The sequence below is a fragment of the Muscardinus avellanarius genome (genome assembly GCF_963383645.1).
Source record: "Muscardinus avellanarius genome assembly, chromosome: 16".
In the NCBI taxonomy this organism is placed as follows: Eukaryota; Metazoa; Chordata; class Mammalia; order Rodentia; family Gliridae; genus Muscardinus; species Muscardinus avellanarius.
The window spans coordinates 43,385,881-43,401,713 of NC_137802.1; the positions used below are offsets into that span (position 1 = coordinate 43,385,881).

The 15,833-nt window shown below is 39.5% G+C and overlaps 1 protein-coding gene across 1 annotated transcript in view; it reads left to right on the forward strand.

The window, feature by feature from the left end:
• Nucleotides 1–15,833, forward strand: part of CA10 (carbonic anhydrase 10) — a gene marked incomplete at both ends in the record, with an annotated part of 532,584 nt that overhangs the window by 201,829 nt on the left and 314,922 nt on the right. Inside the window, one exon of the mRNA XM_080712393.1 lies at nt 8,952–9,094. Coding sequence (XP_080568519.1) covers nt 8,952–9,094 — 143 coding nt within the window. The remainder of the gene's footprint in view (nt 1–8,951; nt 9,095–15,833) is intronic.

The window sequence follows — 15,833 nt, forward strand, 5'->3', positions numbered from 1 at the left end:
CCTAGTACCCCTCCCTCAATGCTCCTAGGACCTTTCCCTCCAGCCCTACTCCAATGTTTATTACATACTTATCACGGAACTGATGTCATACTATTTTTTTTCTTGGTACTAGAGATTGAGCTCAGGTATGTTCTACCTCTGAGCTATATACCCTGCCCTTTTTATTTATTTATTCATTGTGAAACAGGATCTCACTAAATTGGTGAGGTTCTCACTAAGTTGTTGAGACTGGCCTCAAATTTGTGATCCTCCTCACTCAGCTTCCCAAGTACTGGGATTACAGGTGTGCCCCATCATCTTCCCAAACTCTGTAAAGTAACTATCATCACATTTCTACAGACTGTGAAACCACTAAGATTATAGAATTTTTGGCCACCTGGCAAGGATGTGGTAACTTGAAATTTTCCTCCTATGCAAAGATAGCACTCTAAATTGGAGTTTTCAAAAGATTCGGTGGCTTAAATGCCCCATATTTAATAAGCAATTTGAATTCTAGCAACAATCCACCTCAGTGCTCAGAGCTAGTTGTGTCTCCCTTTATGACAAGATGCTTCATTGTTTCAACTCATTACAAGATGTCTTAAGTCTTTCAACAATGTCTGGTCTTTTTAGGCAAGTATACCTTAGGTCTTAAGCAAAATGTCTTTCTCAGCCTGCTCTCCCTTTCTGTATTTAAGCTTCAGTGTGCACATACCCACATTACATCCCCTATCGCATTTTGTTACAACGATTTGTTAACTTGCCTATCTTCTCACCATACTCTCCTTAAGAGTGGGGGCATTTGATTGATCTCTCTATCCCTGGTCCATTGGAGATGGTCCATTAAGTTTTCAGAGAAATGCAAAAATTAATGGTTATGTGTTATATAGGATATATGCAACTCCTTAGGGCTCCCCAAGTGAGAAAATGGGAGACCCCGGTTGGAAGCCCTGTGTGTCCTATGAACCAGAGTCCTGCCCATGCAGGAAGATTTCAGTAACAGAGGGGTTAGTTTCAAGGCCAGTTTCCTCTATGAAATAAATCTGAAATCAGAAAGGGGCCAAAAGCCTGAAGCAGTGGATATTTTAAACATTCTGATTAATAATGGCTCAGAGTAGAGATTTATTACAGTGGGAGAATAGGGGAAGGGATAGTAAATCAGCATTGGTGAGGGAAAGAGCACAGAAAAGATATGAGTTCTTATTTAAAATGTATTCGTATGCTTTATAACCCCAAAGTAGAGATGGTTATATCGAAGTAGAAGGCTTTATTTGTAGGACTGAATTCACCATAGATAGGTTTTATGCCAGTATTCATTTTTCCAACTTTCATTTGCTTTCCTTTGGCCAAAAAGTTGGGGACTTAGTTTATTGCCTGGAAAGGAGAAAAGATTGCCTTTGCTGAGTCTCTTCATGAAATTATTCCTTGCTTCAAATTATAACTTGTAAAGCACTAGTCGGATCCTAGGAAAACACTATTTTATTGGCACATTTGTTAAAAAGAATAGTTTCTAAAACATTGAACTAGTTTTGCCTTTAAGATAGAATTTAAGTACACCCTAAATAATAGGATCAAATTCACATAAAAAAAAAACCCTCTGCCCCCCAACTGTTGCTTGGGAATGAATTCTTTTCCCTCTCGGACTACTACGAGAATAATCAAGCTTATTCTTGGATGTGTTCCAGCAGAGACATACCTCTAATTCATAAATCAAACAAAACTTGTTGTCTAAAACTTTCAGTTGTCTAAAACTCTCAGTGGCTTTCTATTACAGTTGTGTAAAGTCCTAACTTCTTGGTGGGCCCTGCAGAATCCGGAATCACCGGTCCCTAATCTACCTGCCTACCCTCTTCTCACCTCACCTGTCTCATCATCTAGTCCAGCAAGCGTGGGTTACTTTGCTTTTCCTCTGTTCCTTGAATATATCAGGCTCTTTTCTGCCCAGATCCCTGCCTTTCTCCTCTGCCATGAACGCCCTCTTCTCTGCCACCTTTCATGAGCAATTTTTCCAATCCTTTTCAGAGCCTATTAGATGCCATTTACAGAGTAACTATTCATGACCATTCTGCCTATGTTTTGTCTCCCATTGCTGCTTTATTCTAGAATTCATTACCATCTGTATGGTTTTAGATATAGAATGCCCCCTTAAAAAGCTCACGTATTGATGTTCAGAGTTGATATGATTTAATTATGAAGGTCCTAATCTTATCAGTGGATAAATCCATTATGACAGATTTACTGGGTGTGACTAGAGGACGTGTACCCCCAGGGGTTTACCTTAGGGACTGTACTTGTGACTCTTGCTTTTGGGCTCTGTGATGTGAGAGTAGAGCCCTTGCTCTCTCACTCTTTCTGCTGTTTACTGCCATGTTTTGAGGTCTGCCAGTGTAACCAGACTGACATGTACTTTAAATCTCCAAAAATGGGAGCAAATAAACGTTCCTTCAAGTTGTGTGATCGGGTGTTTTGAGTCACAGTAGTGAGAATGCTGACACACTACCTTAATTCTCCCTACAATACATTTGCCAAAAGTTTAACCTAAATAAGAACACACCTATAAACTTATTTGTCTCATCTTTCCCACCGGACTGAAAGACTCATGAGAGCAGAATCTATATCAGTACTGGCAACCCAGAAATGAAGAAAGTACCTAGCACCTAATAGGTCCTCAGCAAGTAGTTACTGTATGAATTCTTGGTGCCAAGCCTAATTCCCCTAACATATATTATGTTTTATGTCAATACTTTTGAGTTGAGATTACTTTGTTACCCTCAGATATAACAAATTCACATAAGCCAAGTGCCTGCCCACAGTAGCATTATCTCTGCAAATTCTTCCAGGTCAGGACAAATAAGTAAGGAGGAGGCCTGAAAACAGGCCCTGGCTGCAAATAACCTGCTCTGGAATGGACATGTCATCCAGACAGATTTTAACTTTCAACATCAGCGTCAGGTTCCTTGCCCTCTTGACTTATTTCTTGTTTCCGTGAGAACTTTGTTGTCTTTGTCTGAGAGTCACCAAGGTGCATTAGTACACTAAACTGGAGCTTCTTTGTTTCACCGGATTGGACAAGCAGCTGGTAGATTTTGTTTTGGGTTTGCCAAGGCTCATGAATTAAACCATTGAAATCGAAGCCATTGAACATATCTCATAACTTACTGGACTCAAAGCCAAGAGACTCCTGGGGAGTTTGAGTTTATGGTAAGAATGGCAGTTTTGTCCTGGCAGAAATGTTTTGGCAAGATAACACAGAACTCTGATCTCTGATGCTACAGTTAAGTTCCATTGTTTAGCCCCCATGAAAATTAATTCGCAATGATAGTCAGGTCTGTTGTGTGCGCTAGTTTATATGTAAATTAGAAGATGGTGTGGAAAAAGATGCCAGGGGTGATGGAATTAAAACTTTTTCAGATCAGTTGTTTACTAATTAGTTAAAATGATTCTTAATCAGTCTCGCTTTAGTTACATTTTTCCTCAACAATATGTTGTATTGATCAAGTTAGGAAAAGACACTGCATTAGCAGATAATGCCATAATAACCAATGTTTTAAGAAATCAAAGATTATAAATCTGATTTATCACGACAGCCATGGAAATTAAGAGAAAAAGAATTCAACAATGGTTCTCAAAGGTTGGAAATAGGAAAGGCACCACTGTGTTCTAGAACCCGACCTCTGTTCCCAGTGGTGGTACAGAGTGTCTATAAACCTGAAGGAAAACACCTAGCAGACAGTTAAGCATCAGAACCTTGGGGATAACTGTGATTCTGCGCACACACAGAGGGAGAGGCTCTCACTCTAACTCTTTCAGGTTTAGTTCCTATGTCCATCTTTGCTCTGTATTTTCCAGTCAGCTCCTTCCTGGCCCTGATATGCACTCTTAATGCTCTCCTGCTCTTACAGCCCACATCCCAAAGCATTTCCCTTGCCTCTCCAGTGTTCCACATTCCCAGATTCATTCCTAGTCCATTTGTCATGCGAGAATCCTAGACTAACTTCAACATTTTAATTCTTGTCCTAGAACATAATGTTTCTTCTAACAGCATTGACTTCTCCTTCTATGTAGACTAAATCTTTGTCCAGGCCAGCCAGCCCCAGGACACTGCACTAGGAGCATCTCTGTTAGAACAGTCCTTCCCATCAGGGTAACTCTAGCAGATGGGACCCAAACACATCCTCTCTTATCTGACCTAAGGCCTTTTCCCTTCCAGACTATTCTATTTACTTTACCCCGTAGTTGTGTTGTGTGGCCATTTAAAAATGCTAACTTAGAGTTGGGGATTTAGTTCCATGGTAGAGCACTTCCCTGGCATACATAAGGCCCTGGGTTCAATCCTCTGCCATGAATGAATGTATGAATGAATGAATGTATGAATTAATGAATGAATGAATGATGAACAAACAAAAATGTTCATTTGCCTGGTGCATGCCTATGAGAGGCTGAGACAGGAGGATTGAAGCCTTAGCAACTTAGTTAGACCTGTTTCAAAAAAAATAAAAGGTTTGAGGGCTGTAGCTCATAGGTAGAGTATAATTTCCCTGGGTTCAATCCCCAGTACTGCAATAAATAAATACATACATACATGCATGCATACATACATTGACAACTTTATTTGAGATAGTAGGCTTTCAAAACAGTTTGATTTGAGCCTTTGCACTTGGAATTTATTATAACTGCAAAATAGACACTTTTACTCTTGAGTCACCAAACAAGAAATGGCAAGAAAAATGAGGGTCATGGCAGTGGTCAATTCTGAACTGCTTGGCTGTGAACACTACTCTTGAACGAACCATGCTGGGGAGGAAGGGTGTGGAGCAGTGGGGCCTCCATATCACTGGGAATGTTGAGATCGGGGCTCTGATCTCTCTCTCTCTCTCTCTTTCCTTGCCTCCACCTATCTCTGTGGTCATGGGCTGAGGACTTTACCCTCCCTCTGCCTTGATTCCATGTATGCATTAGAGCAGATGATATCTAAAGGTAGCTTCTAGTTATGAAAAATTATTCATTTATGACCTATGATTGATTTTAAAACAAGCTATTCAGTGGTAAATAAAGGTGAATATCCCTTCAGAAGTGAAGCTGATGAGCAGCATACTGAACAGGAAAGATGGTTTCTCAGTTGTTTTCTAGCTCCTGAGCAGGTGGTTAGGATCAGAGACATAGAACTCAATAGTGAAGTGGGAATGTAAAATCTCGAAACTGTTTGTCATAAAGAATTCCATGCCCAATAAAAGTGAAGGCAGATGTTCACATAAAGTTTTTGCTGTTTGTGTTTTTGTGGGGGTACTTTTTGGGTATGAAGTTTATTAGTAAGAACAGCAGCATCTGCCCACCCACGTTGCCACACTATAGCAATCTTATGGCCCATTTATGGGGTTGGAATTATTTCTGTTAATGGTTTTCATGGGAGTAGATGAAATACAAAGTGCACCAGCTGTAGCTGCATTTATTATGCAGCTGCTGTCCAGAAAACCCCTTCCCCTCATGCACACACGCCCGTGCGCACACGCGTGCGCGCACACACACACACACACACACACACACACACACACCATGGATTCTTGACTGTATCACAGAGGCATCACAGACCTTTAAAGATATAATATGTCTGAATTAGTTCCCTGGTTCTGCTATAATAAACAAACTCAACCAAGTAGCTTAACAACACAAATTTATTATCTTACAGTTCTGGAGGTTACAAGTCCAAAATGACCCTAATGGGGTTAAAATCAGTGTTAATAAGCCTGTGTACCTTCCAGAGACTGTATATGGAGGCACTTTCCTCTCTTACTTGTTCCTGCTTCTAGAAGCTCCCTAAATTTCTTGTTCCATGCCCCTCATTCCATCTTCACAGTCCTTACCGTCTTCTCTTTGCAGACTTCTGTTTCCTTCCTTATGTCTTTTCCCTATGACTCCGGCCCTCCAACCTCCCTCTTAAAAGGATTCTTATGATTACATTGGTCTACCCAGATAATCTCTTTATCTCAAAATCTTTAATTAGAATCTGGAAAGTGCCTTTTATCATGTGTGTTAGTCAGATTTCTGTTACTGTAACAAAACACCGGATATAATTAACCTAAACATTTTAATACAAGAAAGGTTTACTTCAGGTCATGGTTTCAGAGATTTCAGTCCATTTTTGGTTGGCCTGGATGCTTTGGGGCCTGTGGTGAGGCAGCACATCATGGAGGGAACATGTGGAAGCTACTAACCTAGTGGTGGCCAGGAAGTAATAAAGACTAGAAAGGGGCAGAGTCCCAAAGTCACCCTCAAGGTCACATCCCTAGTGAACTAAAATCTATCACTAATCCCCAGCTCTGACAGGTTTCTACCACCTTCCATCAGTGCCAAGGTGAGGACCAAGGCTTTAACACACTGGCCTTTGGAAAACACCCCAGATCCAAACTATAGCTTAAGGTACTATAGTCACAGGTTCCAAGGTTAAGACTTGAACATCTCTGGACGCGAGCCGTTGAATATTCAACCTACCACAGGAGCCATAGACATCAAATAAGGTCCAATGAATCCATGGCTTAACTGAGGTCACAAAGCTAACTGTGGTAGGGCCATGACTGTGTCCCCAGAATCCTCATATGCACCATTTGCTATGTATCAGATAAACAGATATAGGAGAATTTCCTGGTGGAGATTTTATTTTTATAATAAAATTGAAATTATTGAGGAGTGTAAGTACAGGATTAAGTCAATGATTTATTTTTTACTTTCAGATTAGGGAAGAGAGAAGTTTATATTCTTAAAAATATATTCTTGTATCCTTAATGTAAAAATGTCTTTACAATTTATAACTTTACTAGAATAGGATACCTTATAAAGATGTTCTATCATTTGCAGTTATAATATAAATGATTACAAATTATTTATATTAACAAGGGCACTAAGAAATTTTACTGCACACGTGTAAATATCCTTGCTTCTTCTCCTCCTCTTCTTTCTCTTTCTCCCTCTGTAGCTCTGGCCAGTGGTGCCATTTTTTTTAAATCATTACTGGCTAGAAGGCCCATTCATATTCCTTAAACTACCAGAGACTTAGTGGTATGGGTTAAACCCATATAATTCAAATTAGGCCCTTCTTATGCTGGTGTTGAAGTATTCACCTAGGAATCTAAGGAATTTGATTTTCGTTTTCTCACTTCCTCCCAGGGTCACAGAATTTGGGAGTTAAGTGGGACTAGATATAACATTCTAGCCCAGTCCTTTTCCTCAATTATGGGACTCATATGCTTGGCAAGAGTTCACCAGGCTCCTTTCTTTCCTTGGTTTTCTCCATCCATGTCGTGGGCAGGAACAATGGCTATGCTAAGTTAAAGGCCACATTAAATTTGAGTCCCTGAGAGGGTAAGGATATGGAGATATGGGATTCATCTTCTCCAGGAATCACTCCTTGGCTCTACGCCACCAGGGCAGGGTTGGACGCCACTCACCTACAGTGTCGAAACATTGCACATGCGGCGTAACCTCGCCTTCCTGGTAGGTTCACCGTTCTTGAGCTTATCTCTTTTTTGCATAATTCAACCTAATTCAGGGCTGAACTCATGATAGGAACTCACTATTTAGACTGTGGACTGATGAGTGGATGATTTCCATTGAATCAAAGGAGCATAAAGAGAGCACATGGCTCTTATATGGTGGAGTAAAAAGTTGAAGGTATAGTTTCTTCACCGAAGGAAAATGAGTCGGTTGGCTGTCCCTCTTGTCCTGCCAACTTATTTTCATGTGTATGTGTAGTACTTGAGATTGAAATCAGAGCCATTCTACTTCCAAGCTACTCCCCCATCCTATTTTATTTTATTTTATTTTATTTTGAAACAAGGTATTAAAAGGTTGCTAAGAGCTTCCCCAAATTGTTGAGGTTATCCTTGAACCTGTGGTCTTCCTGTGTCAGCCTCCCAAGTGGCGGTGCCACCATGCTCAGGTCCTGCAAACTTCCCTAAATAGAAAAAAAATATGACTGAGCTATATGTGGTGGTACATACCTATACTTAGAAGGATGAGACAGAAGAATCATAGGTTCAAGGCCAGCCTCAACAATTTAGTGAGACACTGTTTAATAATAAAAATAAAATTTGGCTGGAGATTTACTCAGGGTAGAGTGCCCCTGGGTTCAATTCCCAGTACAGAAGGAAGGAACGAAGGGAGGAAGGAAGGAAGAAAGGAAGAAAGGAAGGAAGGAAGGAAGGAAGGAAGGAAGGAAGGAAGGGCGGGCTTGAAATTCCATATTTATACTAATCAGTATTTTAATTTGATGCTGAAAACAAGCAGACAGGTTACCTTTGGATATTTGTTCTCAGTGCTCAGTGTCACTTTTTTCTGCCTATCAAATGATCACATTCCTCAGCTGCTGGAACATTAGGTTAATGACACGGCGCTGAAGCAAAGAAAGACAGAGTCAAGTTGCCAAACTCCTGTCTCAAATTGATTGGGGGTCATAAAAATAATTCATTTCCTCAGTTTGGTCTTGACAACCAACAGAAAAACACCATACACATGTGGAATGACACTTTCTTTGAAAAGCTTCAAATACCTTCTAGATAGGACAAGCTTGATTCTCCCACCATTCCTGCCATGTAGGAAAACAGAGCATCGACTCTGGAATTACTAAGTATGTGGTGTCATTTGGATGTGTCATAAAGATGATATGGCTTAAAAGACTATGTTATCACTAAAGGGTGGGTGCGAACTGTACTCAACCAAGAGGCTACTGGATGAACTGGCCTGAAACAACATCTGACTTTAAGAGATCATGAAAGAGGTCTTTGAGAAAGTAACTGGAATTTAGGCCAGGAAATGCCTAAAGAACAACCAGGGATTCTGCTGAATGGGGACATTAGATGATTTTCCTTAATTTTGCCACTGACTGTCTTATCTACTTTTCTATCGTTATAGTGCTGTAGCTACTTCCCCACCCTTCAATCCCGTCTGATTCTATAATTGCTTTTTTTGTTTGTTTCCAGTTCCTTCTTTCTGGGGATTGGTGAACTCAGCTTGGAATCTCTGCTCTGTGGGGAAACGACAGTCACCTGTCAACATAGAGACCAGTCACATGATCTTCGATCCCTTCCTGACGCCCCTTCGCATCAACACTGGGGGCAGGAAGGTAAGCCATGTTGCCTCCTTTGTGAACTTGAGGATGGGGTAGGAGAGATGCCAATGCTGAAACTTCCAAGCCTCAGTCTCTGTGATGAGTTTTTCTTTCCACCCAGGAATACTATGGACCTCAGGCAATTATAATTATGTCTAAATTGTGCTTTTTCTCTCTAGCTAGTCAATCTCTCATGCTTCTAATTACTGTGTACCTCCTGGAGGTTGCCCGAGGTCCTATTCCTTGGTACTCATTGAAGGTCAGAAAAATATAGTTCCTCCTCTGCATATCATGCTGGGAAAATCCTTCCTCTGAGACTCTTTAGTGGGCCTCCTTTTAACCTCAATCAAATGGGGAAAAAAATTTTAAACAAAAGTAAAATCAGACATTTATCATCCTGGGAGGAAAAACAAACAAGTAATCACCTTAGATGATTTATAAGAAAATCAATAATTAATCTTCCTATGGGGGATCTTGCTGCTTAAGAATTCTTAGCTCCTGCACAGAAATGCTGAGCTGAGTCTTGTGAACCTCACTCATTAATCCCTTCCTGCGCCATCCCCACCACCCCTGCGATGAGCTCCTCCCTAATTTGTGGAAATGTGGAAGTGCATACTGCCCTGTAGGCTTTTCTTGTTGCTGGAATATACCATTTCTTTTACTTGCTTCTGTTGTTCAGCTATCTTTTACTGTTGAGTAGGACATTGAAGGTGGAAAATAAAATGCACACACACACAAAAATTGCATTTGAAGGTGATTTAGTTGTTGTGAACTCAAGAGAAAAGAAAAATCATTTGTTCGCAAAAAATTAAGGTTAAAATTATAGATAGATTTTGTTACTGCTGATGGCTGATTCTCTAGGGTCTAGACCCATTGGGCTCTGCTCATTCTTCCTCTTATGAAGTCTTTTCACCATCCTCACCACAGGGTTTGCCAGTTAATGTTTTTTCTTTATGATGTATTGGAATATGTTCTCTATCATACCTATCTCTCTCTCTCTCTCTCTCTCTCTCTCTCTCTCTCTCTCTCTCTCTCTCTTTCTCTCTCTCTCTCTCTCTCTCTCATACACACACACACATACAATCTCTAAGGACTCATAAAAAATGTTAGTTCTTTGAATCAGGTCACAAGGCAGGTTTTAAAAGACAACGCATCTGTAATCAAGATCATTTAGCAATGTAGTATCTCTGTACCTTTTTATATATGACTGGAGAGACATTTAATTTAGAAAGTTCTTGCATAGGTCATTTGGTTGGTTGCTCTGATTCTATAGAAAGCTAAACTACTCTGATGAGTGTTCCATTCTCAGTTCTATTTTTATAAACTGTAGAAGGAACGTGACAACATAGCTTCTACACGCACCTTTCTCTAAAAAGGTGAATCATTCATTTAAAGTCATGAACATGCATGAGTTTCCTGGTTGGTATTTAAAAAGGGAAAGTTGTGGGTTTTGTCTAGATACTCAGTCATCTTTCCTTTCTTACAGAGAATAATGGGGATAATTGCATTCTATGCAAGGGGAAAAGCAGTAAAAACAAACAAATAAAAAGACCAAGAAAGAGTAGGGTTCGGTGCCTGTATCCAGGAAGTCATATTAAAGGTGGCTTGCAGAGATAAAGCACAGAGACTCAAAAGGGGGTGTCTGTTGGGGGCCAGGGGGATGGTGAAGACAGCAGAGGAAGCTCTGGAGGCTGTATTAAGGAGCTAGAGGTTTTTTTTAAAGGGCATTGGATGCATAGGAATGGATTTTAGGTAAAACACACATTGAAAGTGGTATGGGAAAGATGGCAAGCTAGCGCAAACATTGGATTTCTATTTCCACATTGTAGCAGAACATCAGAGAGAAAAATATCCATGTAAAAGGAAGAGGCAAATTTCTATATAGCTTCTCCCTAAAATTTCTTTGAAAAGAAGAACATAGGAGATAGAGCATGGTGTTAAAAATCCTACACAAAGCCAGGTGTGGTGGTACATGCTTGTAATCCCAGCAATTGGAAGGCTGAGACAGGGAGATCACTGTTCACAGACAGCCTCAGCTACTTAGTGAGGTCCTCTGCAACCCAATGATATACTGTTTTAAAATAAAGAATAAAAAATAGGGCTGGAAGAAGCTTGTAGGTAATATGCCCCTGGGTTCAATCCCCAGGACTACAAATGAAAAAAGTCTCACACATACTCTGATTTGTTTTTCTGCTATTGTTTTTGAACAAGTGACTTTTTTATCTTTTCAGTTCAGTAAAATGTACCTGATCCAAATCAATTTTCAAATACACTGGGGTTGGGGATTTGGGAAACATTTAGTTTTGATGGTGTAAATATTTATATCTGGCATGATTTATGTTGTCAGCGGTTTGAAGAGCTGAAAACTGGCTTATGGTGCCCTTTGCATTTATAAAAAGTGGAAAATAAAATATAGATGGTAGCAGGGTAAACTACCTCATAATGAAATGCCTCAACCAAATAGACAATGACTGAGTCATGTTTGGATGCTCTATAAGGGTAGTTTTTTAATGAGTTGGGTGCTTGTTTTGGAAGTAAGGTTCAAATCACTGCTCTTAATTTGTTTTCGTTTTTGTTTTGCCTTAAAGAAATAGCCAACTCAAGAGGTTTTACAAACACCTCTTTCAGGGAAATTCTGTGGAACTTGGGCAAGGTGGCACATTTTGGAGCATAAGATCAGCTCAATGTCAGTAAGTTAAATGTACCTCAGTAACTGTGTGCTTTGCATTACAATTTTATCCCTAAGCATTATTCCTTTTGGCAATTAAATATGTCTTATGCAGTAAACCATGAAGTGGCTCTTCTTTGGCTCCTGACTAGGGTTATTGTGTAGATAGATGCAAGTTCAAACACATCGTGACTTGGATGTAACAGAAAACACTCATTTTTACTTTAAAAAATAAGGTTTCTTTCACCCTATAAGTTGATTATTTTCAGTGATCATTCTTAAGCAATATTTACTTTTTTCTAGGAAAGGAACAATGTTACATAGCTATTCATGTCCAATACATAGGACTCTTAAAGATGGAATACAAAACAATTATATTTTTTTAATTTTTTTTTATTGGTGCATTATATTCATACAACTTATTGGGGTAAAAAACATGTGTGTATAAACATGTACTCATCGCTGATTTAACCCCTACCCAATTCCCACCTCATTCCCTCCCCATCCCTCCTTCCCTTGCTTGGCTTAGTGATTGACTTCAACATGTTTAAGTACATTGTGTGTTTTAGAGATTTTCCTCTTCCCTCCTCCTTTCTCCTCCTTTAGGTTGTCTTGTCTGCTCCTCTATAGGATTTCCTCTTTCAAGAGTTCCTCCTATGACCCATTTTTCCCTAACTCTCACATATTAGGGAAAGCATCTGGTTTCTTATTTTTTGTGACTGACTAATCTCACTTAGCATAATGTCCTCCAGTTCCATCCATTTCCCTGAAAATGATGTAACTGAGTTTTTTTTTTTTTTATGGCTGAGTAAAATTCCATTGTGTACATATCCCACAGCAAAACAATTATATTTTTTTTAAACAACACTCTTCTTAAGGTTGGTTGCCTGTGGATATAAGAATCCTACCTTGGAACCTATCTCTCATTCCTGAACCCTTTATCTTTACTTCCAGGCTGCTAATTGGTTTGGAGATAATGCATTGTAGACAAAGCAACTAAATCAACTCAGGACCTCCCCCAAAAAACATAAACTATTGATGGATTTTAAAGGACATCCAATACCAACTTAGGGGATTTCTCTGGTTTCTGATAGAAGGCAGAAGCGTCAGGATCTGCAGTCATTGGGGAAGAGGCAGGTGGGTGGAAATAACTGACTCACCCAGTGTTATAGTCAGAGATAAAACATGCAAAAGAAAGAGGAGCCTGACCATCAGCCATCCATGGACGTATCCCAGTTATCTCAGAAAAGCAGCAGTTACCCCATTTATTCAAGTTTCTTGAGTTTTTGCTTGGTAGAGGCCAGGAATATGATCCTCAGGAAAAGGCCCCAGAGTACCTACCTATGATTATTGCCAATTTCCTTTTGACTTGGAACTTGTACTAGGGAGAGTCTCCGCAGGCAACATGGACTGTGTAAACTGGGTGATTCCTGAGGATTTAGTAATTAGAGGACTCCTTTATGACCATCCCAGATCCTAAAGGGAAGTCGTGAGGAGGTTGACTACAAAACTTAGAGATAGATAGAGGTATGGAAAGAGGCATTCAGCTCCGTGAGACCCACTGAGGTACTGGGGAATAGAGCCCCTGGCTGTTCTTCCTTCCCTCCACATTTGTGCCAGACTCCCTTGGAAAGAACCCCGAGGTCATGGGAGTCTGTTGATCGATTCACCCATGAGAGCTAGCCTCCAAGCCACAGTGTAAGGTGAGGAAACACATGGAAGACATACCTCACAAAGCTGTGGGAATAACTACACAACCACTTTCACATTTTCCCTGAAATAAACATGAGTCAATAACACATAAACTTCCTAAAAATGAGGTACAAATGCTTCAGCCTGGCATTTATTTGATGGCTTCCAATTCAGCCCAAACCTGCTTCCTAGAGGTGTGTGTCTTCTGTACCCAGTGAGATTGCAATAGTTTCTTTTTTTTTTTTTTTTTTTCTTACTGGATGCATCTCACTTTCCCTGGGACCTGTGCTTGGACCATAATAAGCCTTTTTCCCTCACATGTCTCAGAACTCTCAATCCTAACTTTTATATTTCTCACCTTCTGCGGCTTCAGTGCTAACTCCTCCATGAAGCTCCTTTTGGTCTCTTTGGGTGACTGTGAGAGCTCTCTTGATTTGGCTTCATATGTGGCTTCCTTGTATGTTTTCTCTTTTGGGACTTGAACCTTGGTCTACACTATATTTTCCCTTATATTAAGAGCTCCTGCAGATAAATATGTTCTTGTATTTTTACATCCTTGGTGTTATAGAGGCTAATGTGGACTTATTTGAACTCAATCAAGATTATCCTTGGTTAGCAACAAGAAGGTTTATGTGAAATTAGTCCAAGGTTGTTGTAATTGAAGGTGGTAAACATGTAGGGTGTTTCCATGATGAAGAGTAACCTTGCTATCAACAGAATTTGCTACTAAAACTTATCTTCAGATATTTTATTTGTCCTAAAATATTGAAATAAGTAGAATAATAAGAAATGTGATCCAGGTGTGGTGGTGCACACCTAGAATATCAGTACTTGGGAGGCTGAGATAAGTGAATCACAGGTTCATGACCAGCCTTAGCAACTTAGTGAGGCTCTCAGTTACTTAGAAACATTTTGTTTTAAAATTAAAAACAAAAGGACTTGGCTTATGGCTCAGAGGTAGAATGTCCTTGGGTTAAGCTTCAATACAAGAAGACAAAGGAAAAAGAGGAAGAGATAAAGGAGATAGAGGTGGAGGAGGAATGTAAATTTGTTTTATACATAAATTTTGTGACTTCTTTATTTTTACATTTCCCTATGCATCTCATAGCAAAATTTAGTTGGCCGTAATTACACATTGCTATTCATGGCATGTCTGCATTGCTATGTTCTGACACTTTTTATGTGTGAGGCATTTATTTTCCTCCAAGGAATTTTATGATATATTTGGAGGAAAATATAGACACACTGAAGTTAAATAGCAGTAATAGATTTAAATAACTAGGTGAGATAATAGTGGGATAGATATTAAAGAAGCTGTGAAATGATTAATTAGCATGTCAGTCATTTTGGAAATCATTTTTAATGGGAGTAAGAAGTTGAGTGGACAAACCAGGCTTTATGGAGGTGCTAGGACATGGGCTGGCATGAAGAGATAAGTAGGATAAAATATAGTTTGCAGAAGCATCTGTAAATTTCAGGTCATCTGGCTCCATGTGTGGCAGATAAAAGAAAAGAAAAAAGCAAATCCATTTTTCCATCCAAATACGCTGTTATAATGCTGCTGTTCACTGGATAACTTATATTAAACTTTCATAGGTAAGTATTCTTACCTATTTAAGACTCTAGCCATCGTGTGTGTGTGTGTGTGTGTGTGTGTGTGTGTGTGTGTGTGTTACTGGGGGCGGAACCCAAGGACTTTTCTATCTTCAGGATATACTCCCAGACCTATTTTATATTTTATTTGGAAACAGGGTCTCACTAAGTTGCTGAGAGCCTCACTCGGTAGCTGAGGCTGGCTTCGAATCTTTGTAATCCTCCAGTCTCAGCCTCCCAAGCGCGGGGATTACAAGAGTGTGCCACCACACCCAGCCCTTTAGCTATCTTTTATCACCATGAGCCTTTTTATATTGACACTGATATGGAAACAGGAATGTAAATTTTATGTATATTTGTGTGATAGAGTAAAATTTTAAGAGCTTCTGAATAAATGAATGCAATTCTTATTCCTTTGTATTTTGTGGTTTGGTAAATTTTGCCATATTGATAATAGCCTTTCTAAAAATGAAGCAATAAGGGGTCTGTTTATTGGATCTCTTTTGACAAGGAAAAGGTTAGGGAAGTCAAATAGACAGTAACTCTGGGACAAAGTAAATGTATTACCTTAGAAAGTATATATGGTAGCTAGAGTTAAAAATGTCAGGCATTATCAGAAATGGATGTGAAAACTTCAAAAGACTGATTTTTTAAAAGATCATAGTTAAAATAGAGATGGAATCTCATTGCTTCATGGAAAACGACTCCAGGGCATCGAGAATCCCTTAAAAATGAAATTATGGTGATACAATTACAACTGATAATAACAAAAAAAAAGAGGAAACTGGTAGAAGTGAAAGT